The 22,931-nt window shown below is 35.7% G+C and overlaps 1 protein-coding gene across 1 annotated transcript in view; it reads right to left on the bottom strand.

The window, feature by feature from the left end:
- LOC150095635 (dynein axonemal heavy chain 8-like) overlaps positions 1–22,931 on the bottom strand; it is a 2,108,518-nt gene that overhangs the window by 1,523,649 nt on the left and 561,938 nt on the right. The window contains exon 26 of the mRNA XM_090409931.1: positions 8,958–9,198. Within this exon, the coding sequence (XP_090266057.1) occupies positions 8,958–9,198 (241 nt within the window). The remainder of the gene's footprint in view (positions 1–8,957; positions 9,199–22,931) is intronic.

Raw genomic sequence — 22,931 nt, 5'->3', positions numbered from 1 at the left:
CCTCCCGTCATGACGAGAATCGAATTTAGACCTTTTACAATCGAAGGGTGCAACATACCATCATCCTTCCAATTGCACTACGGAGGCGAATTTTAGTTCAGTTTCTTGCCTTGTTTTTTTATTCAATGTCCTTTTAATTGTTCCACAGGTTTTCTGAAATTTCTCTATCTTTTCATCTATATCTTTATTTATTAGATATGGTAGCCTAAATAATTAAATTGTATCCTGTTCTACTATTTTATTTTCCATGACTATTTTTAATCTAAGAAAAATAGTCTAACATGATCTCAACCTTTTAAATGCCATGACTTTTTTTTTTTTTTGTGAAATTTTTAAATTGTATTGTTCGCTTATTTTTGAAGATCATCTTCATTATCTTGTAATTTAATCTGATTATCTTCATACAGCCTTATATTGATAACAGTTCTTCTGGTGAAATGGATACCTTGTTTGATTGTTTCCCAATTTTAATAATCTTCTCAATATATATATATATTATAATTCATTTTTACTTGGTGGGAAATATTAGTAAAAAGTTTTAATGACTGATACCAAGAGATAAAGAGATGACATGGTATATTTGAAAAGATACTACTACTACTAGTTCACTAGTTTTGTTGAATTCATCAACATCTTCAGGTATCACAATCAAAGAAATATATAAAAAATTACAGAGACTTAAAATTGCATTAACAGAACAAGTACAAAAGAGAGTAGCATGTTTGAAACATGCTACTGTCCAGGAGTGTACAAGATTTTGTGTGATTGTGGAAAGCCATTCTATGGCCAGACTGCTAAATCCATCCTTCTACGTTTGGAAGAACACCGTAGAGATATCTCCTACAACAGGACTAGAGTCAGCACTCTCTCTAGCCAAGTTCTCTTTTCAGTTAACTCGGACAAAGGCCACCAACACATTGTAAACAGGACTCAAACATCTAACATCCATGTGTGCTATGATGAGCTTGAGAGAAAGATTGTCGAATCTAGAAAAATTTCTCTAGATTCTTCCCATATCAACAACAGCCTAAGTTTCAATCTCTCTGATGCACACGTTGCCTCTGTTCAGTATTGGTGCACTCGCGACAGCGCGTAGTCTGCATTTATTTGGAACTCAAGCTCACATTTTGTTTTCACACACGCTACTGTCTTTTGTACTTGTTCTGTTAAAGCAATTTTAAGTCTCTGTAATTTTTTATATATTTCTTTGATTGTGATACCTGAAGATGTATCAATTCAACAAAAATAGTAAACTAGAGTATCTTTTCAAATATATACCATGTCATCTCTTTATCTCTCGGTATCAGTCATTAAAACTTTTTAATATATATATATATATATATTTATAAAATTAATATTTAACTGACTAGAACCCAAGAAAATATAACACAAACTTTAATAAATCACAACTAGTTTCATCGGTGTCCCGACTTCTTCAGGTGAGTAAGAAATAACACCAAACTTATAAAACAAACAAGGTAAAAAACATGGACTTTCCAGCTTAATAAAAAGAAGAAGAATAGTAACAGTCATATTTGAATAGGTGACCGTGTGCTATTGTGAGCATGAGTTGAATGTGTGTGACAGCTAATTTTAGAGTGCCAGTACTGGATTACTGCTCTATGAGAATCAGGCAAATTGTAGCTCAGATTGTTGTTCATGCATGAAGGATCCAGAACTATTTCTTCGGATTCTATAATTCGTCTTTCAAATTCATCCTTGCATATCTATAAATTGGTTGTGCGGTCCCAATCAACTAGGTGTTGACGTTCTTTGAGGTTAGAGTTGGAGGAGAAAAGAACATGACTGAAAAGGGCGCTCGCTTGTGTTCTACTGTAGAAGATGTCACGTCTATGTTCCTCAAGACCTTCTTAAATAATGGATATTCATCTCGTAACATCAGTGAAATAGAGTTATCTGTCTGGCCAAAATAAGTTTGACCACAGTCACACATAACTTTATAAACACCAGGAAAATGCAGTTGGTTGTGTTTTGGTTTTGGTCGACTCAGAAAAGAATGAAGTTTTGGCAGAGTTCTATAATTGGTCTTTATGTTGAATTTCTTCATAATCCTAGATAGTTTTGGGGTAAGAGAGCTAATAAATAGTAACTGTATGTGAGTGATGGGGTTGGATTCATCTTCTTGTCGAGGTTGTTGGCGTGGTCCCAAACGTTTAGAGATGTTATGAGATGAATATCCATTATTTAAGAAGGTGTTTTTCAGGAAGTTAAGTTCTGTTTGAAGGTCTTCTTCTGTGGAAGTAAGACATCTTGCACGATGGGCAAGGGTGAAAATGATGCTAAGTTTTTGAGGAGGGAAGTGATGAGAAGAGGCATGCAAATATTTATCAGTGTGGGTGGTTTTTCGATAAATTGAAAATTTAAGACAGTCATGTAATCTACTGATCTTTAGATCCGAGAAGGGGAGAACGGCGTTAATCTCTAGTTTTGATGTTGATTATTTAAATGGTTTAGGAAGTTTTGTAGTTTTTGTAGTTCCTCTAAACCATGTTCCCAGATAAGGAAGACGTCATCTATGTAACGTAACCACAGTTTAGGTTTTAAAGTAGCTATAGAAATGGCTCTCTCTTCAAAATCTTGTAAAAAGATGTTAGCTAAGACTGGGAATAGAGGGCTGCCCATAGCTAACCTGCTTGTTTGTTTATATATTTATCTTCATAGCAGAAATAGCCGGAATTAATGCAGTGTGTTAGTAGAGCAAATATTTTCTTAGAAACCTTGTCCTTAAGAAGAGTCAGAACTTCATCTGTAGGTACATTCGTAAAAAGAGACACGATATCAAAACTCACCATTCTGTCAGAGTCTTTGAGATTTAAATTTTTTATTTTTGAGATGAAATCTTCAGAGTTTTTGATGAAGGAGGAGGAATGGCCAACTAGATGTTTTAAAGAAACTGTAAGATATTTAGACAGATTGTAGGTAGGTGAATCAATACCTTCCGCAATAGGTCTTAAAGGGGTGTCAGCTTTGTGGATCTTAGGCAGGCCATACAAACAAGGAATGAGGGGATGGAGAGAGAGAGCGGAAGAGATAGTCGTGTGTCTGGGAGGTTCAGATGTAGATTTCCGAAGATTGTTTGTATGGTTATGAAGTTCTCTTGTGGGATCCCTTTCTAAAATAGAATAGGTATCAGAAGTGAATAAATTGTTAATCTTTGAACAATAGTCAGATTTGTCTAAGATTACATTTGCATTCCCTTTATCAGCAGGTAAGATAATAATATCATGGTTGTTACAAAGCAGGTGGATTGCTTTTCTTTCTGTCCAAGATAGATTTATCTGTAGGACGACAACTGTTGTTTATAGTGAAGATGGCATCGATCCTAAGTAGATTTGCAGTTTGTTTTGGTAACTGCACAGCCGCCTTTTCAACTTTTGTAAGAAAGAGTTCTTTAGGAATGGAGGTCATAGAAGGAACGAAGTTAAGACCTTTAGAGAGCACACTAAGTTCTGCAGGAGAAAGTGTGTGTGAGGATTTGTTAATCACAACATTTTTTAAATTTTGTGAACTGATATAGGGTTGGCGAGTTTGCTCCTGTTTAAGTTGGTTGAATTTTCTGATAAAAATTAATTTGTTGGAGTGTTGCAATCTAGAAGCATGGAGAGAGCTCATGTTTTTAATATCAATCCAGGACCTGTTATCTAAATATGAACTTAAGTTATTTTCTAAAGAATCTCTTTTAGAGAAAATAGAAGCTAACGTGGATTTGGTATCTATGATTCTTTCATTTAATAAATCAAGTTTAGCTTTGTGGTAGATATTATAAGCATGTTTAGTGCGAATCGATTCTTTGAACTCTAAAAACTTGGTGATGACAGAGTGAAATTTGCATCTTTTCAGAAAAACTAACCTGTTAATGAAAAGTCCAATTTTTACCAGAGTTTTCTGATATTCCTTGATATGATGTACATTAACCTCATCAGAAGGTAGATATATATTGTTATTAGGATTGACTCGGGATGTATACATTTATAAAATTATATATATATATATATCTATATACAATATATATATATGAGGATTTGTTGAATTAACTTGGAATTGGGATATGTTCATACTTTTATATACTGACTGAGATCCGAGAATTAGAACAAACAATTAAATATGCAACACGTTTCATCGGAGTGGCCGACTTCTTCAGGCATGAGAGAACATAGAAAGCCAATAAAAAACACTATAAAGAAACATTGAGTCACTATAAAACTATAAATTTGACTATAAACCACAGTTAACTTTGAACTGAAGCTACAGTCCGTGTTAAAGTTCTATTGTTAGACACCTGTGCATGTGTGGCTTCACGAGTGTGCCAATATCTGACAGCAGAGCTGAATGAGTCAGGTAAATTGCAGCTGAGGTTACTGTTTATATGGAGAGGGTCCATGACAATTTCTTTAGACTCAACTATGCAACGTTCTACCTCGTCGTGGCATATGTGAAGGTTTGAAGTTGTTGTCCAGTTTATCTCATGTTGGCGGCCTTCATTATTTGTGTTTACTGAAAACAGGCATGGCTTGAGAGGGCACTAGTTCTGGTACTTTTGTAAGAAATGTCTCTTCGGTGTTCTTCGAGACATAGGAAGATGTATTTTTCTGTTTGGAAATAGTGTGGTTTTCCACAGTCACATGTGATTTTGTACACACCTGGGAATTGTAGATGGTTGTGAGCTTGTTTGCATTTGCTTAAACTTGATCTTAGTTTGGGAAGAGTGGAGAAGCATGTTTTTATGTTAAACTTTCCCAAAATTCTTCTTAGTTTCTTGGAGAGCATGCTGACGTATGGCAAGAAGATATAACCTTTGAGGTCGTCCTGTGTTTCTATGTTGTTTCATTGACGGCGGTATAGTTGTTTATTGATAGTTTTTGAAGAGTAGCCATTGTTTTTGAAGGTCCTAAGCGCACAGATACCTGCATGTGTCCTTACATCACTATCTGGCAGAAGATGGGTATCATCTCAACTCTAGCGCATCATGCCAGATCTGTACTGTCAGATGAAGAACTAAAAAATGAACTACAACATCTTAAAAGGACCTTCAAAAACAATGGCTACTCTTCGAAAACTATCAATAAACAACTACACCGCTGTCAACGAAACAATGTAGAAACACAGGATGATCCCAAAGGTAATATCTTCTTGATATACGTCAACATGCTCTCCAAGAAACTAAGAAGAATTTTGGGAAAGTTTAACATAAAAACATGCTTCTCTACTCTTCCCAAACTAAGATCAAATTTAAGCAAATACAAACAAGCTCACAACCATCTACAATTCCATGGTGTGTACAAAATCACATGTGACTGCAGAAAACCATATTATGGCCAAACAGAAAAATACATCCTCCTACATCTCGAAGAACACTGAAGAGACATTTCTTATGAAAGAACCAGAGCTAGTGCCCTTTCAAGCCATGTCCTGTTTTCAGTAAACACAAATAATGAAGGCCGCCAACATGAGATAAACTGGACAACAACTTCAAACCTTCACATATGCCACGAAGAGGTAGAACACCGCATAGTCGAGTCTAAAGAAATTGTCATGGACCCTCTCCATATAAAGAGTAACCTCAGCTACAATTTACCTGACTCATTCAGCTCTGCTGTCAGATATTGGCGCACTTGTGAAGTGACACATGTACAGGTGTCTAACAATAGAACTTTAACACGGACTGTAGCTCCAGTTCCAAGTTAACTGTGGTTTATAGTCGAATTTATAGTTTTATAGTGACTCAATGTTTCTTTATAGTGTTTTTTATTGGCTTTCTATGTTCTCTCATGCCTGAAGAAGTCGGCCACTCTGATGAAACATGTTGCATTTAATAAATTTAATTTTGTTCTAATTCTCGGATCTCAGTCAGTATATAAAAGTATGAATATATATATATATATAAAATCAGCTAATGCCTTTTTATTCCCGTATATGGGAGTAGGCGAGGCCATTTAGCCCCATCTAACTTTTGGAGACTGAATGGGCAGTTCAATCTCCACTGGTGCCCAATCAGAGATAGATGGCCCAAGGCTATCACTAATTAAGTGATACACAGTGAAGAAAGATGGCTCAAATGTGCCGCCATCTTGTGGTCCCTAACCCTAATGCAATATATTTAATGTCTGAAATAACGTGGGTTCTACGGTCGATTTTCTTGAGTTTACAGGACGAAAAACCCGCTTGCCCATGCCAGAGATCGACTAACTCAGGAACCAGTCGAAAAAAGGCTTAGAAAAATTTCCTCTAGTCGCTGACTAGACTCAAAACCAAGTCTTCCTTCGTGCGGCCAAGCGCCATGGTATGCAAACGCCACATCCACTGAGCTACACAGGCTCTTTATATATATATATATATATTGAACAGAGTTGGAGGTAAGCTACATACATATCTGTCTAACACCATGATTAATTTCAATCTCTTCTGTTAATTTATTATCCAACTCTAACTATATTTTTGTATCTTTATATAAACTTTGTATAGCTTGTACCAAATGTAATGGATATCCTTGCTTATTTATTATATTTCATATTCCATAATTTTTCTCTCTGTATTTTATCACAAAAGCTTTCTAATGATATATAAAGGTAGGATGAGTCTCTAAATTAAATTCCCATCTTTTTTTCAATAATTTAATTTTATACATAAATATTGCCCTTAAACAATTTTCCATGTCTGAACCATTTTGTTCTGAGAGTGGATTTGCAATATTTCTAAGTATTTTATTCAGGGATTCACTGTAAATTTTATAACCAGTATTTAATAGATGTCTTCCTCTGTAATTTCCTCAATCTCTCTTCTCCTTTCTTAAACATAGATATAACCTCAGGTTTTGACCAACATGATGGAATATCACATTTCTTCCAACAGTTATTGATTATAAATAAATTTCTTTGCAACTTTAATTTATAGTATAACCAAGTGGAAAAAATTTCAACATCTATCTCTAATTCAGAGTATTTTATCAATAAGGTGTAACACGTTTTGACTACTTGTATATGGAAATATAACTTTGGCATTACTTCAATCTTGGTATTGCTTCTGGGTCTGACTCCCACTGATAAGATATCATTGGTACCTGTCTTGATAGAATTTATACCTCTTCTTCCTTTATAAATATGATAATTCAGATAAATCATCTTGACATCAACACATCAGAACATAATCCAGTTTTACTTAAATTCTGCTGAATGGAACAAGTAGAGTTCAGTACTGGACCATGGAGACATCCACCAAATTTTCCATTCATCTTTTCAACCAAATTCCAACCCTCTGATCAAATTGGAATAAAGTCACTTGGAATTGGGATATGTAGTTGAAATTTAAACAAGCAATAAAACAGAATATTATTCAATGGGGAAAGCAACAGATTTTCCTCAAAAGTAAAAAGACTCATATAAAAGACCTGAAAAAATATATGTGGAATTATATGGCTGGTGATTATGACAAGCTTAAGAGGCAGCTTGGATCTATAACATGGAATGAGGAGTTGAGCTGTAAGGAAATAAATGTTGCTTGAAAACTGATAAAAAATGCATAACAGTATCAATGTCAATGTATTCTGCAGGCCAAAAGAGTACATAAGGTAATTTCCAGAACTGGTGCTCTTCACCAATGAAGCAGTATTCACTGGGAAAGACATGTGGAACTGCCAAAACAACCACATTTGGTCCAGGGATAACCCTCACATCACTCACTCACTGCCATGGATTCCAGAAGAAGTTCACCATCAACATGTTGGCAGGCACTGTTGGTGACGAGATGATCAGACCATATCTTCTACCACCTCACCTGAATGACCCTATGTACTTAATGTTCCTGCAAGAAACACTGCCACAGTTGTTGACAGATGTGCCAATGAACATTAGGCAACACATGTGGTTTAACACAATGATGTGCCACCACACTTTTCACATGACATCAGACACTACCTCCACCTGCACATTCACTGGATTTAATTCCATTCAACTTCTTTTTTTTTTTTCTCTCTTTTTTTTTTTTGTCTAGGGAAACAGGAAATGTCTGAGAGAGTCATCAGAAGATTTGTTGGCAAGAGACCACACTTGGACTATTGTTCTCAGATTTGGTCCCCAGGATTTGAAGGGGATAAATTAACTGTGGAAAGGATACAAAGACGGATGACAAAGATGGTTTCAGGACTGTACAAGGATAGTTATGAGGATTGGCTGAGAGAATGTGGACTGCAGAGTTTGGTGGATAGAAGAAGGAGAGGTGATATGATTGAGACTTTTAAACTGTTGAGAGGTGGTTACAGGGTTGACACTGGGGAGTTCTTTCGCTTGGTTGATCAGCAGGAAGGAGTGATGACAAGAGGCCATCCCTGGAAGTTACGAAAGGAAACTGTGAGCAAGAGGGTAAGGAGTGGTTTCTTTGTGTGGAGGGTGGTTGAGCCGTGGAATGCATTGCCTGATGGAGTGGTGGGAGCGAGAACGGTCAGTAAGTTTAAAGAGTGGTATGATAGACTGTGTTTCTCAGGGGGGGACCACCCCTCGATGAGTCTTGACAGACTTTATGTCTTAGGAAGGACCTCCCTCGATGAGTCTTTTGACTCCTTGGAGGCCTGAATAATAATAAATAATAATAATAATAATAATAAACTGACTGCAGTAGGCAAGATCCAAACCACGCCAGGCGTTATTGAAAGAATGCACCAGAACTTGCTATGCAGGTATAATGCATGCTGTGAATTTGGTGGTCACAACTTCAAGCACCTTTTGTAAATTTTAGGAAATTAAAATGTAATTTACCCCATGTCTGATGTTTATGTTCATTGTGATGTGTACATGAAACAGTTTGTTTTTGACCTCTACCAGTGTAATGGTACATTTGGGAAGATGGATTGCTAACCAAAAACATGATCTACCCTGAATCCCCATATACTCTTGAAGTTCATAATGGGTATTCTAAAATAATTGTATATAAAGAGCATCACATACCTCTACATCATCCTTATACTGAAGAAGAGGTGCTTCTGTCACTTTCCCCAAAGTAAAATTTTCTGGATCCATATCAAAGGTGTGACCAGTAAGTTTTTCAATTCTTTTCCAATGATTCAGAGTGAGTGCTTCATTACTTAGGGCTTCCAGCAATGGGCATGTCTCTTTGAAATCATCTATTTTTTGTTGCAATTCAATGAATGTATTCCATCCTTTTACTCCTTTTGGCAACCTCATACATCTAAAAGAAAATATATTTTAATATTTGGATTTTTCAGAAAAATTTCATCAATCTCTAATATTTGACTGTAAACTGTAATAAAGCAACATAAAAAAGTTAAACAAAATAAATTACTCTCTGCAACTCTCAAGCCAACCAAACTCCTCTTAATACATTGCTTTATAAAAGTACTATGTAGCAAGCTCACAGTCAGTGATGATTTAAACAAAATAGTCAGTGCACCATCATATTGTTAGTGTGTCATATATAGGATTTTTGTTCCTATTTTCAGTTCTTTAGTTTCTTAATTCTTTTTTTTTTTCATTATTAGTTTTATTCATGTTTTTCAGCTATTTGAAAAGTATTTCTGTGCTCAGTTATTAGTTCTTTATCTTCAACACTTTTTCTCAGCTAAATCAAGTCCTACATTATCCTACATACCAAGTATTACATTATCCTTACATTAAAAAAAAAAAAAGTATGTTCAATTATTCAACTCAATAAACTTGCTTGATTAAAAATATACCAATACACATTGATACCAACCATCTAAAACTCAAAGAAGTTTTATTATGATAAAGCCAAAAGCTTAGCATTAATCCATGAACAGGACAGCAGCACAATAGTGACATGTAAAAATCAAGACTGCTACCATATCAAAAGAAAAGCAACCTGAAATACTAAATCTTGAACTATATTTTATCCTCCACACTAACTCTGAAACTATAGCAATTAAAGAATTTGGAAAAGTCAAAAAAATTCACATGAAAAATTTCCAAGTCCTACAACAGTGCAAATGCAACTACAAAGATTACATAGTAGTGAATTTATCCTCACAGACACCTAAAGAAGATGCAGTCAATACCCTCAGTCAAGGTCAAAATTTTGTCATCACTCCATTCTAGAAATCATGACCAGAATCAAATGCAGTATTTACAATTTATCACCCACAGAAGTTCATAATATGCTATTTACAGGCAGCTGGCATTCTGATAAAATTCAAATCTCCAAAGAGCAACATTCCACGTAGGGAAATATTACCATTAAAAAACATATACACAATAGCAAAAAATATATATTATTATATATTACTTAATATATAATAAATTAATATATAACTACAGCAGTCCCTCGATTAATGCGTCTAATGCGTTCTTTAAAACAGGCGCATTAATCAAAAACGCACTAATCGAATATAATAACCTATGGGAAAAAGTATAATTCGTTCCTCAAATTTCTTTTATGACCCTTAATTTTCTTTTTCTTTTTATAAAAGAATTAGGGAATATCTCAGGGTCTCTTTAAAGGAAAACCTTTAATGAGGTTTTCCAGAAAAGCTGAAAGACAATCAAACATATTCAGAATATAAATATATTATTCTACTTCTTAACAAAGAATTGAGCAAACGGAGTTTGGCAGGCATTCTGTTTCTTCTTTTCATACAACTGATGGTATGGCCTTATTGCCTCTTCTACTACTTCTGCAAATTTTACTGCTTCTCTCTCTCTCTCTCTCTCTCTCTCTTCATCAGGATCAGCCTCTAAGCATTGCTGCTTAAAAACTTCGATTGTACGAAAATATTTTCAAATTATTTCTATGAAATCTTTTTGGACTTGTCAGTGATTAAATTTTCTTCACATTCTTCAGAACTTAACAATGTGCTTCTAAATTTAGCAGGTCAGAATCATTCAATTTCTCAGAATGATATTTAGTTAACTTAGATTCATAGCTGTTGAAAGTTTTTCACTTGGTTATATGATAAATCAAAGATTACCAAGAAATTATATACAGTGGTGCCTCATACTTCGAACACTTCTAACTTCAAACATTCCAGAGTTCAAATGCATGAGAACGCAAGAAATTTGATTCGTAGTTTGAACAGTATTTCTAAGTTCGAACTATAGTCCAGGAACTCAGAGTCATATAGCATTAGACAGTTTTGGCATACCATTGGCCATGCTTCTCCCCCACTAATTTCCCTCACTCACCCTGTTTTCCCTTACTTTACACAGCCTAGTCATTGTGTGACATGTTTGTGTAGAGAATTTTTAACTGTTTTTGGCATTTTTTTTATTGCCCATGGCATCCAAAAATGTAGAAAGAACAAAACCTAAAAGAAAAGTTGTAGTATCGACAACTGATATGAAAAAATAAATTATCATGAAACATGAATGCGGTACACGTTTGACGGATCTGGCAACGATGTTTAAAATGTCAAAGTCAATAATAAGTAGCATTCTTAAGAATAAGGAAAAAGTAGCAAATGTGGCTAAAGGTGTGACAACATTGACCTCCAGGAGATCACATGTTATTGAAGAGATGGAAAAACTCCTTTTAGTGTGGATAAACGAGAAGCGATTATGTGATGACTTATTACTGAGAGAATTATTTGTGAGAAAGCCAAACATCTGCATAGTGAACAAGAAACACACACCTGAGACCAGTACTGAAAATGGGGAGTTTAAAGGAAGTAGAGGCTGGTTCAATAAATTCAAAAAACGAACTGGGATCCATAGTGTTGTCATGCACGGAAAGGTTGAGAGTGCGGATGTAGAAGAAGCAGACAAATTTGTAAAAACCTTTAAGGAGTACGTGGATAGTGAGGGATTTGTATCTCAACAAGTTTTTAATTGCAATGAAACAGGTCTTTTTTTGGAAAAAAAATGCCAAAAAGGTCCTATATCACAAAAGAAGAAAAGACGGCACAGGGATATAAACCTATGAAAGATAGAATTACTTTGCTGCTTTGTGGTAATGCTAGTGGAGACTGTAAGATAAAGCCTTTGCTCATTTACCATTCTGAAAATTCATGCGTTTTTAGAAAGAACAATGTCATAAAGAGCAAATTCAGCGTTATGTGGAGGGCCAACACGAAAGCATGGTTTATTATTATTATTATTATTATTATTAAACAAGACCTCATGGAGTCAAAGACTCATCTAGGAGGTCCTTTTATCTCACACACATCTCATCATACCGGGTCTTAAACACATTCAAACTCCTTGCAGACACCACACTCTCAGGCAAGGCATTCCAATCATTCACAACTCTGCACGAAAAAAACCTGCCTCTCACTCCCCTACTCACACCCTCTTTATACTGTTTCCAGGGATGACCTCTGGTTCTCCCCTGATCTCCCACTATTCGCTGTAGAACTTCTCCACCATTGATCCTATAACAACCCCTTACCAACTTGTAGGTCTCTATCATATCTCCCCTCTTCATTCTCTCCACTAGACTCTGCAAATTACATCTTTTCAATCTTTCCTCATACTCGACATTCCAGAGGTCAGAAACTACCTTAGCAGTCGCCTTAGGACCCTTTCCAACATCTCTTCATCCTTCTGAAAACCAGGTGACCAAATCTGGGCACAACAGTCCATGTGTGGCCTAATCAAAGCCTTATACAATGGAACAAGAATCTCCCTACTTCTGCACCTCAGTGTCCTCCTCATCATTCCCAGAAGTCTTTGTTTCCAGAAGTTTACCAGAGAGTTTTTCACTGAGTGGATTTATGAAGAATTTGCTCCCACTGTAAAAGCTTATCTTACTGAAAAAAATCTACCATTAAAAGTGCTTCTAGTGATGGACAATACTTCTGCTCATCCCCCAAATTTAGAAGAGGATTTAGTTGGTGAATTCAGTTTCATCAAGATAAAGTTTTTGCCACGCAATATCACTTCTATCATACAACCCATGGGCCAGCAAGTGATTTCAAACTTCAGAAAACTGTATATTAAGGCTATGTTTCAAAAGTGCTTTAAAATAACCAATGCCACAGAACTGACTCTTAAAGAATTTTTGAAAGAGCATTACAGCATTCTTCATTGCTTAAGGATCGTCGATAAGGCAAAGAAAGAAGTTTCTATTAAAACAATGATTTCTGCTTGGAAAAAACTCTGGCCAGATTGTATTTCAGTCAGTGAAGTAGTAAGCTGTGAAGAAGAGTCTGTTGTAAATGAAATAGTGTCTTTGGGTAAAGCTATAGGATTAGAGGTCAGTGATGAGAATGTAGAGGAGTTCATAGATGATCATAAAACCGAACTCACGAAAAAGAAATTTTTATAGAAGAGAAAGATGCCAAAGGATGCATTTCCAATGCTGACCTGCAAAATTTGTTCTTTGCTTGGGTTAGAACACAAGCTATTGTGGAAAAATTGCACCCTAATAAGACAGTAGTGACCAGGAATATCAACTTATTCGATGACAACGTGATGGGTTATTTTAAAAATATCAAAGAAAATCATCAGTGCCAAACAATATTAAATAGATTCTTCTCTGCAGAAAAAAGAGAATGTGAATCAGCATTCTCAACTCCAGCTAAGAAGCAGAAAGAAGACGCTTAACAATGGGAGCATTATTTTCATCTTTGTGATTTTTATATTAAAAAAATATTCTTCACTATTATTTTTATGTTATAATAATCAAAATTAATAAAATAAATATAAGTTCATTATCATGATCATCAAATTCCTGCCATGTATCCTCAAGGGGTGTACAGGATATGATAGTACTACATGAAAAAAATTACATCATTATTAATTTCCTATCTACAATTTTCCTCCAAATCAGTCTGTTACTTGTCAAGACTCCAACATTAACAGATCTTATATTTCTATGGTCTAAGGCACTTTGTACCGTATCAATCTACCTATATCTTGGTCTTCCTCTGGGTCGTTATGCTACCAACCTGGCAGTGAACACTTGTTTTGCTAATCTTTACTCGCCCATTCTGTTTAAGTGACCATACCACCTGAGATTAGCTCTGCTAACGCATTCCTGGATGCCGACAATGTCAAGTTCATCCTAATATCCTCGTTTTTAATATGATATTGCCATTGATGCCATCTGTTCATGCCTATAATCTTTCTCAGGACTCTCATATCTGTGGTCTCTAGTCTTTGGTCAAGTGTTTTACTTTTGACCCAACTCTCAGATCCATAAGTTAAAACTGGTTTGAACACTGTCTTGTATACAGCTAATTTAGTGTTCCGACTAATTTCTCTCTTATTCCATATGAATTTATTCAACTGACTTCCTACCATACCAGCTTTGCTGATTCTATTGTCTATTTCTATATTTAATTTACCATCTTCAGTAAAAATCGTGCCTAAACAGCTGAAATGTTTTACTTGTTCCACAGGTTCTCCATTCACAACACAGTTGACATTTTCAATGATTCTGCCTATTTTCATTGTCTTTGTCTTTTTATTGCTGACCTTCATACCATATCTATTACAACAGTTATTCAATTTAGCCAGAGAATCTTGCAGACTTGTAGCGGATTTATTTAGAAGCATAACAGCATCTGCATAAAGCAAACAGCTGACATTAACATCTCCAATTTTGATATCATGTTTAATACCACTTTCCTTCATAATGTGATCCATATAGATAATGAATAACAGAGGGGATAATGTACATCCTTGTCTCACACCAGATTTAACATTAAACCATCTTCCTGTACTTCCTTCAATTCTAACTGCTGACTTACAACTCAAATAAAGACTAAGTATTGCCTGATATAATGCCCCATTGACACCATATAACTGCAGCGTATTGAATAGCTTCTCTCTTGGCACCTTGTCATATGCCTTTTCCAAATCGACAAAACTTAAATACAGATCTTTGTTATATTCCCATGCTTTCTCGACTATTTGTCGTAAAGTAAAGATCTGATCCTGACAGCCTCTATTTGGCCTGAATCCAGCTTGTTCTTCACCAAGCTTTTCTTCCACAATTCTTCTCAACTGTTTCTCAAGTATACTTGCATAGATCTTGCCAGGAACACTCAGTAGGGAAATACCTCTGTAATTCTCACATGCAGTTTTATTTCCCTTTTTATATATGGGTACTATGAGAGCTCTACTCCAATCATCGGGAATTCGTCCCTCTGTCCAGGCTTTCTGAACTATGCAGCGCAGCCGCTGTAAGACTCTTATACCACCATACTTCAGCATTTCTGGTCGAATATCATCTACTCCTGCTGCCTTTCCACATTTCAAGCCTTTGATGGCTTTTTCTACTTCAAGTATGGATATGTATTCCTGACTGCATGCCTGGTCAGTATTTTTTACCACTGTGCTGTCATCACTGCTTGTTTCATTTAGCAGTTTTTCAAAGTTGTTACTCTATACTTCAAGGATATCTTTTTCTCCCATTTTTTCATATCACCTTTATCATCTCTAACTCCTTTTACAGCACTCTTTCCTCCATTCCTAAGCTTCTTCAACAACCTCCAGAATATTTTGCCACCTTCTTGATATTTATTTTCTATATTCTTGCCAAAGTCCTCCCATGATTTTTGTTTAGCTAGTTTTACACAGTGTTTAGCATTCTTGCATTTGTCTCTATAATCTCTAAGAGCACATGCTGACTTATTTGACAGGAACTTTTGATATGCTTTCTTCTTTTCCTTCACTGCCTCTTTAGCTTCCTGTGTTCACCAGGGAGTTCTGATTTTTTTATCCTTACAGACAACCTCACCACATGCCTCTCTGGCAGAATCAATCAATGGTTTCTTCAGAGTTTGCCACTGAATCTCCAAGGTTTGATTCCTGTTCTGAAACTCTTTCATTTTTTCTTCAATAATCTTTGTGTATTTTAGTCTACAGTTCACATCTGAGAGCTGCTCAACTTTTATTCGCTTTAAAACTTTCTTACATGTTTGTCTTTTCAGTATGAAATTCAATTTTATCTTGCTCAAGACTAAATAGTGATCACTTCCAATTTCAAATCCTCTGTACACTCAGGTGTCCTGCACCAGGGAGAAAACATCACTATCAACAATAACATAGTTAATGAGACTTTTCTTATTCCTAGCCTCTTCTCTCCATGTGAATTTGTGCACATTTTTATGTTGGAACATGGTGTTAGTAATAACCAGTCTATGTCCTGAGCAGAAATCCAACAGATATTTGCCATTATTATTAGCTTTGCTCTTTTCTCAAAATTTTCCCAAAATAATTTTGTATGTCTCACAATCATTTCCACTCTGCTATTTAGATCCCCAACAAGGACCAACTTTTCATTTTTCATTGTGTCAGTTGCTTTTTCTAAAGCCTCAAAAAATTACTCCACTTCAACCTTAGTAGAACCTTCTGTGGGACCATAGGCACAAATAAGCCTCATTGTCTAGTTCCCCATTCTCATATTTGCCCACATTACTCTACTTGAGACTGACTGCCATTCAAGAAGATTAGCCTCGTATTTTGTGTTGGATACTATGCCTACTCCTTCTTTTCCTTGATTGTCAATGCCTGAATATAACATTTTGTATTTATTGCTCAGAAAGATCTCACCAGTTTTGGTCTTTTTTGTTTCAGTCACCCCTATTATGTCGATCTGGTACTTATCTAATTCCTCAGCTAGCTCCATTTCTTTGCCATTCAGGCTTCTTACGTTGATAGTACCGATCTTTAACTCTGGTGATGTTGAGTTGGGGTTTGTTTTCAGATTTGTTCGAGTAGCTGACTTTTCACTGTCCGCCCTGGTTTCCTGGCGAAAACAACGGGGGCCTTGTTTAACCGGGCGACGACCCAGCCGGCATGAATTTTCGTCATGTTGTACCATTATTTCCTATATTGGTTTAAGCCAATAAGAATACAATTTGGTCGGCTAAATCCCAAATTGCCAGTCCATCCTCGTTCATTCGGTATCCAAGTAGATACCCCACAGGGTGCACCACGAGAAGGTGAGGATTGGACATTAGGTCAGAAGCCCTAGTCGGTTCTCTGCATTCCTTTAAAGGCTATGTGGAGGTCTCCTCTCAGTTATACAGCTTTGATGCTAAGATTATTTTCTTTAATTTTTTCTAAGTTATTAACATTAAAAAAACCTAAAATAGATAAAATAAAAAAAATTATTGAAAATTTTTTGGATATGGGAACGGATTATTTCGCTTTCCATTATTTCTTATGTAAAATCTTGATTCGGACTTCGAACGATTCATAGTTCGAATGGGTTTCTGGAACAAATTAAATATGAACTACGAGGCACCACTGTACTTGGTTCAACCCATTATCCAAATAGATAATGGATTAAACCAAATATATATTTTTTGATATCTTTAATTTGTAACTTAGATTCATTTGAAAAGCCTCTAAAATCATTTGCACAATGTGCAAATGATTTTAGAAGGTGCTTCCAAATGGCTCACATATTGCTAGGCAGTAATTTTGTTCGACTTTCCGACTTTATAACAGGCTGAGATTTCTCTGATTTGGCCAGGAAAGTCTTGGAAACCATTCACTTCCAAAAAAGGCCTGTTTCATCAACATTAATTATTTGTTAGTCACAAATGCCCCACCCCCTCTTGTTCCACAAGTTTCTTCAAAATCTCTGGATAATTTGCAACCATCTCCTTATCTGCACCTTTGCCTGTGATTAGAACATTACGTAGGCTATTTCTCTTCTTGAAATGCTCAAACCACCCAGCACTAGTGTAGAATTCTTCTTCTTTTCCATCATTGACAACCCTATCTTTCAAGGCTGCAAAGAGACTTAATGCTTTTGATTTAATAAGGACAGTGCTTAGCGGGATCTGTTTTTGGTTACAATCTTCAATCCATGTAGAAAGAATTCTCTAATTCAATCATTATAATACTTTGATTTCAAGTGCGTGCATGATGAACTTGAAGCAGCCTTACCTTTCTATTTGTATTCAGCAGCTTTGCATAAAATTGCTCTTATATTTGAACTCACCAATTTTTGTGTTCTTGTTTTATCTTTACTCAGGACTTGCCTTGTTCATTTTTCTATATTTTTCAAGTTTTTCTTCCAATGAGATTACTTTTCGAATCATTTTCACACCTTCACTTTTTTGCTCACTAATTCTTTTACTCATGATGAAAGGTTGGTAAAATATTTAAAAAAAGTAAGGAAAACAATTGCAAAGGAGCCACGAGATATGAGAATAAAAGTGCTATGAAATTAGTAGATGACCTATATTTTGGTGGTAAATTTGGAACATAGTACATGGAAATAGTGTAGTACAACATTAAATTATAACTTTGCAAAATGTTTTAAATTGGTAAATAAATTATTTCATCCTGGTTAGTGATTTTTTAAAATAGTTAGAAATAAAAAATGTATAGATAAAAAATTTTTAAATCTGTAACATTTATTTTTAAGATGTATATAGGCACGCTAATCGAATTTGGGTATAGAAAAAATAAATGATGCACAAATCGAAAATGCACTAATTGAAGGTGCATTAATCGAGAGATTGCTGTAAAGCAGACAAAAGTATGAAACCATTCATTACGGATCAAACAGAAAATAACAGAAAAATGACTCTTTAAAAATATACACTACACAACAAATTACAGATATCAGAATCCTACTAAATCTCAAAAAAAAAAAAGTGTGTGTGTTTTTTACAATTACATCTTAGCAAAAAAGAAATGACCAAAAAACTAAAACCTCACCGTGTTCAATTAAATTATCCCATCCCGCCAAGGAGGTTTTCTTTTTGCTGGCCTGGTTGGCCGAGTGGTTAGCATATCTGCTCTCCAGCCAAAAGGCTGCAGGTTTGAATCCCACCATGGGCATGGATGTTTGGGATTGTCTGTGAAAATATTAGTGGTGGTGATGGTGATTGTGGAGTGACTCCCCTCCCTTGATGAGCCCTTGGACTCCTTAGAGGAGTCATATAATAATAATAATTATTACCTTAGATATGAAGGGGAATGTAAAGTTCTAATAAATCAGTTCTAATAAATATTAAATTCTAATAAATTACTTTAAAATGATTTTTGTTTTTGGTGTTTATCTAGAATAAAAATGATGGTATTTCACCACAAGTTTTGAATGTGCTAGAGAACTGACAGTGCCTTTAACCTGGCTTTTCAATGAAAGCCTGGCTGCAGGAAAGGTGCCCATGGAATACAAGGAAGGTAAGATAGTGCCATTGCATAAGGGTGGTAGCAGACTGGAAGTGTCTAATTACAGGCCAGTTTGTGTGTCATCAGTAGTTAGTAAGATCTTGGAGAAAGTAGTGAAGGACCGTATACAGCATTGGGCAGATGAGGGCAATGTTATCCATGAGAGTCAACATGTATTTGTGAAAGGGCACTCTTGTTTTAGCAATATGCCAGCCTTTTATAATAAAGTTACAAGAACATTAGATGAGGGAAAGGCATATACTGCCATTTTCTTAGACTTAGCAAAGGCATTTGACAGGGTGCCACATGATAAACTGATATTTAAGTTGCAGCACATGGGTCTGGATGTCAAATTGGTTAACTGGATTCAGGATTGGCTGTCCGATAGGTATCAGAGTTGTGTATGGTGGGGCAGTTTCAAGGAGGCAGAGGGTTACAAGTGGGGTACTGGGACCTATATTGTTTAACCTTTATATCAATGACATTGTCAGTGGATTGCAAGGGAATATTCAGTTGTTTGCAGATGATGTGAAGCTGGGAAGGATTATTAGTAATAGTATAGATGTGGCAGCCCTGCAAGAGGATTTGAATAAGCTAGATAGATGGGAAAATGAATGGGGATATCAGTTTAATGCAGCTAAATGTAAGGTCTTGAGGTTTGGGAAACACCGATGGGATGGATGCTGCATTCTCTATTGTAGGAGCTATACTATAGGAAGTAGGGGAGACAAGAGATCTGGGGTTGATGATTGATAGAAACCTGAAATTTAGGGGACATATTGCAAAGGTGGTAAAGGTAACACAGAGGATTGCTGCAATAATGAGAAGGACACTGACCTGCAGAGATAAAACAGTTATCATTCCGCTTTTATAAGACTCTGATCAGACCACACTTGGACTATTGTTCTCAGATTTGGTCCCCAGGATTTGAAGGGAATAAATTAACTGTGGAAAGGGTACAAAGGCAGATAACAAAGATGGTTTCAGGACTGCACGATGATAGTTATGAGGATCGGCTGAGGGAATGTGGACTGCAGAGTTTGGTGGATAGAAGGAGAGGTGATATGACTGAGACTTTTAAACTGTTGAGAGGTGGTTACAGGGTTGACACTGGGGAGTTCTTTCGCTTGGTTGAACAGCGGGAAGGAGTGATGACAAGAGGGCATCCCTGGAAGTTACAAAAGGAAACCATTAGCAAGAGGGTGAGAGTAGTTTCTTTGCATGGAGGGCGGTTGAACCATGGAATGCATTGTCTGATGGATGGTGAGAGCAGTCAATGAGTTCAAGGATTGGTATGATAGACTTTATGTTTCTTAGGGGGGGGACCTCCCCCTCGATGAGTCTTGATAGACTTTGTGTTTCTTAGGAAGGACCTCCCACAATGAGTCTTTTGACTCCATGCAGGCCTGAATAATAATAATAATAATAATAATAATAATAATAATAATAATAATAATAATAATAAAAAACTGATATAAAAACAAGAAAGAACATATCTTAAAACCCTTTAAACCCCATGTTTCATCAAATTGTAATAATTTGTACTTTTCCTTTTAGTATATATAAAAAGACATGTTAGAGGGTTTTGAAGAAATTCAAAGACAGAGATGAGGAACATCATCAAATTTTTTGTGTGCTGCAAGAAAAGTCTGCAACTGAGATTCACCATAGAAAACTCTCCTTACTTCACAAAACAATTTATTTTCACATGGTAAGCACTTCATTACTGATAATATACCACTGACAGAGATTTTCATCTTAGTAAAACAAATTTCTAGTCCTAAAATATCTGATTAATTAACTATCTTCATGATCTAGATATGTCAGATATATCATACAATATTTTTAGTATATCTTAGCAGCAACATACAAAAATACACTTAACCAAGGAATAGAAACTAACTGTCTGAAATTCAAATTGGCCATGCATTCATGTTATTTTCAGGAAATATATACAAGGGGAAAATATACAATAACTAGATTAGATTTCAATAGATCCCAATTTCCCCTTCCCCACCACACAGTAATAAATTTTTGTACAGAACTTAATAAAAACAAACACTCAAGATATCGTAATAACATATTCAACAGTCTTATACTATGTATATGATGTGTTTGCTAACTATCTTCATGATCTAGACATGTTAGATATATCACACAATATTTTCTTATTGTTCTTTCACCCAGAAAGAACAATAAGAAAATTGTTCTTTCTGTTGTAGTTCTTCAGCTATCATCAGCAATACCCCACTCCTGTCTTATTTGCCTCTTTTTTTTCCCTAAAAATACAATACCCTTTATATTCTTTCCCTGTAAATATATCATTTTCTGTCAACCAGGTCTCACTGATGCCTATAATTTTTGAGCAAATCAAGTTGCCCAATGCCAAATATTCCTCTCCATCATTCTTAATACTTCTAGCATGTCATCACAAACCCATTCAAAAATGAAATCTATGAAATTGCATTCAGCAATGCATAATCATTTCTGTACACACTCATTTATCCCAGGGATGGCCAGACACATACTTGATTGCATCCTCCTTAATATCTCTAGTTTCTCTAGTTTTACACTTCTAACATCTCACTGAACAACACTTTCTCCAAGCACCTAACTCCAGAACCATTTAAGTGCAGTCTATTAGACATATACAAGTCCTTGTGTCCATCAATTCACTCCATACATCTATAAACTGCACACCATTCTTCCTACACAATCTTCTCATTGACTTGTTAGCAATCATGGCCCTTCTTCTCAACTCTATTCTATCCTACTGAGGTAGGAGATTCACTATCTTTACTTTCTTTCTCTTCGTTTTTGTTTCTTTCAACAACTATTTCATATCTTCTCTAACTGCATATTTCTTTCCTTTTAAATAATTTGTTCCTGCCACAACAATCACCTCTTTAACTGCTCCTTTCTGCAATGACTGTACAACATTGATTATGAGGATAGACTGAAGGCATGTGGACTGCAGAGTTTAGTAGATAGAAAGAAAAATTTATGCTACTGAATTGTTATTATCATATTAACACTGGAGAGATTTTTCATATGGTAGAAAGAGGGAAAGGAGCAAGGACAAGAGGGTCATCCCTAGAAGTTGCAAAAGGAGGGGGTGAGTAAAAGAGATAAAATAAAATCAGGCAATGCATTCCATGTAGAAACATGGAATGCATTGCCTGACAGGATGGTTAATGTGCAGACTGTGGATGACTCTAAGCAGTGGCGTAATAGACTTTATGTTTACTAGTGCAAGAATGTGCAAAAAAAAGGTCTGGAATTTGTTGATGTTTGGAGTGTGTTTGAAGGAAAAAGACAGTTGTATGCTACAGGTAGGCTGCATCTGAACATGGAAGGACATAAGCGATTGAAGAAGTTACTGTTTCTGAACAAGTTGAAGTAATTGGGCAGGGAAACTAATATTGAAAAGGTTGAGTGCAAGAGAGAGAAACTTTAGCACTGATTGTATATTTATTGATCCTTATTCACATAATAAATTGCAGAAGAGAGGGGATAAAAATCGGCATGGGACTACTGAAATTAGTGACTTATATATTAGTTCTAAAGCCGGTACAAGATCTAGAGGGAATCTGCAATTTTTGCATACCAATGCAAGAAGCATTAGAAATAAGAGAGAAGAATTTTTGGCATTACTCAGTGCAATCTCACCAAAAGTTGTAGGCATTAGTGAAACTTGGCTGTCAGTAGAAGATGTGGTCACTGGAATTGAATGTGATGGGTACAGTATTTTCAGGGAGGATAGAGAAGATGGAACAGGGGGGAGGAGTACTGTTGATGATAGCTGATGTGTTGCAGCCAAAGAAAGTAGTATATCAAGATGATAGACAAGTGAATGAGAGTTCATTTGAG

This window comes from Typopeltis vanoorti, chromosome 20 (assembly GCF_054136105.1).
Source record: "Typopeltis vanoorti isolate ZY-2024b chromosome 20, IOZ_Tvanoo_1.0, whole genome shotgun sequence".
Classification (NCBI taxonomy): Eukaryota; Metazoa; Arthropoda; class Arachnida; order Uropygi; family Thelyphonidae; genus Typopeltis; species Typopeltis vanoorti.
The sequence above is the reverse complement of the archived record's forward strand: the minus strand, read 5'-3'. Positions and strand labels throughout refer to the sequence as shown.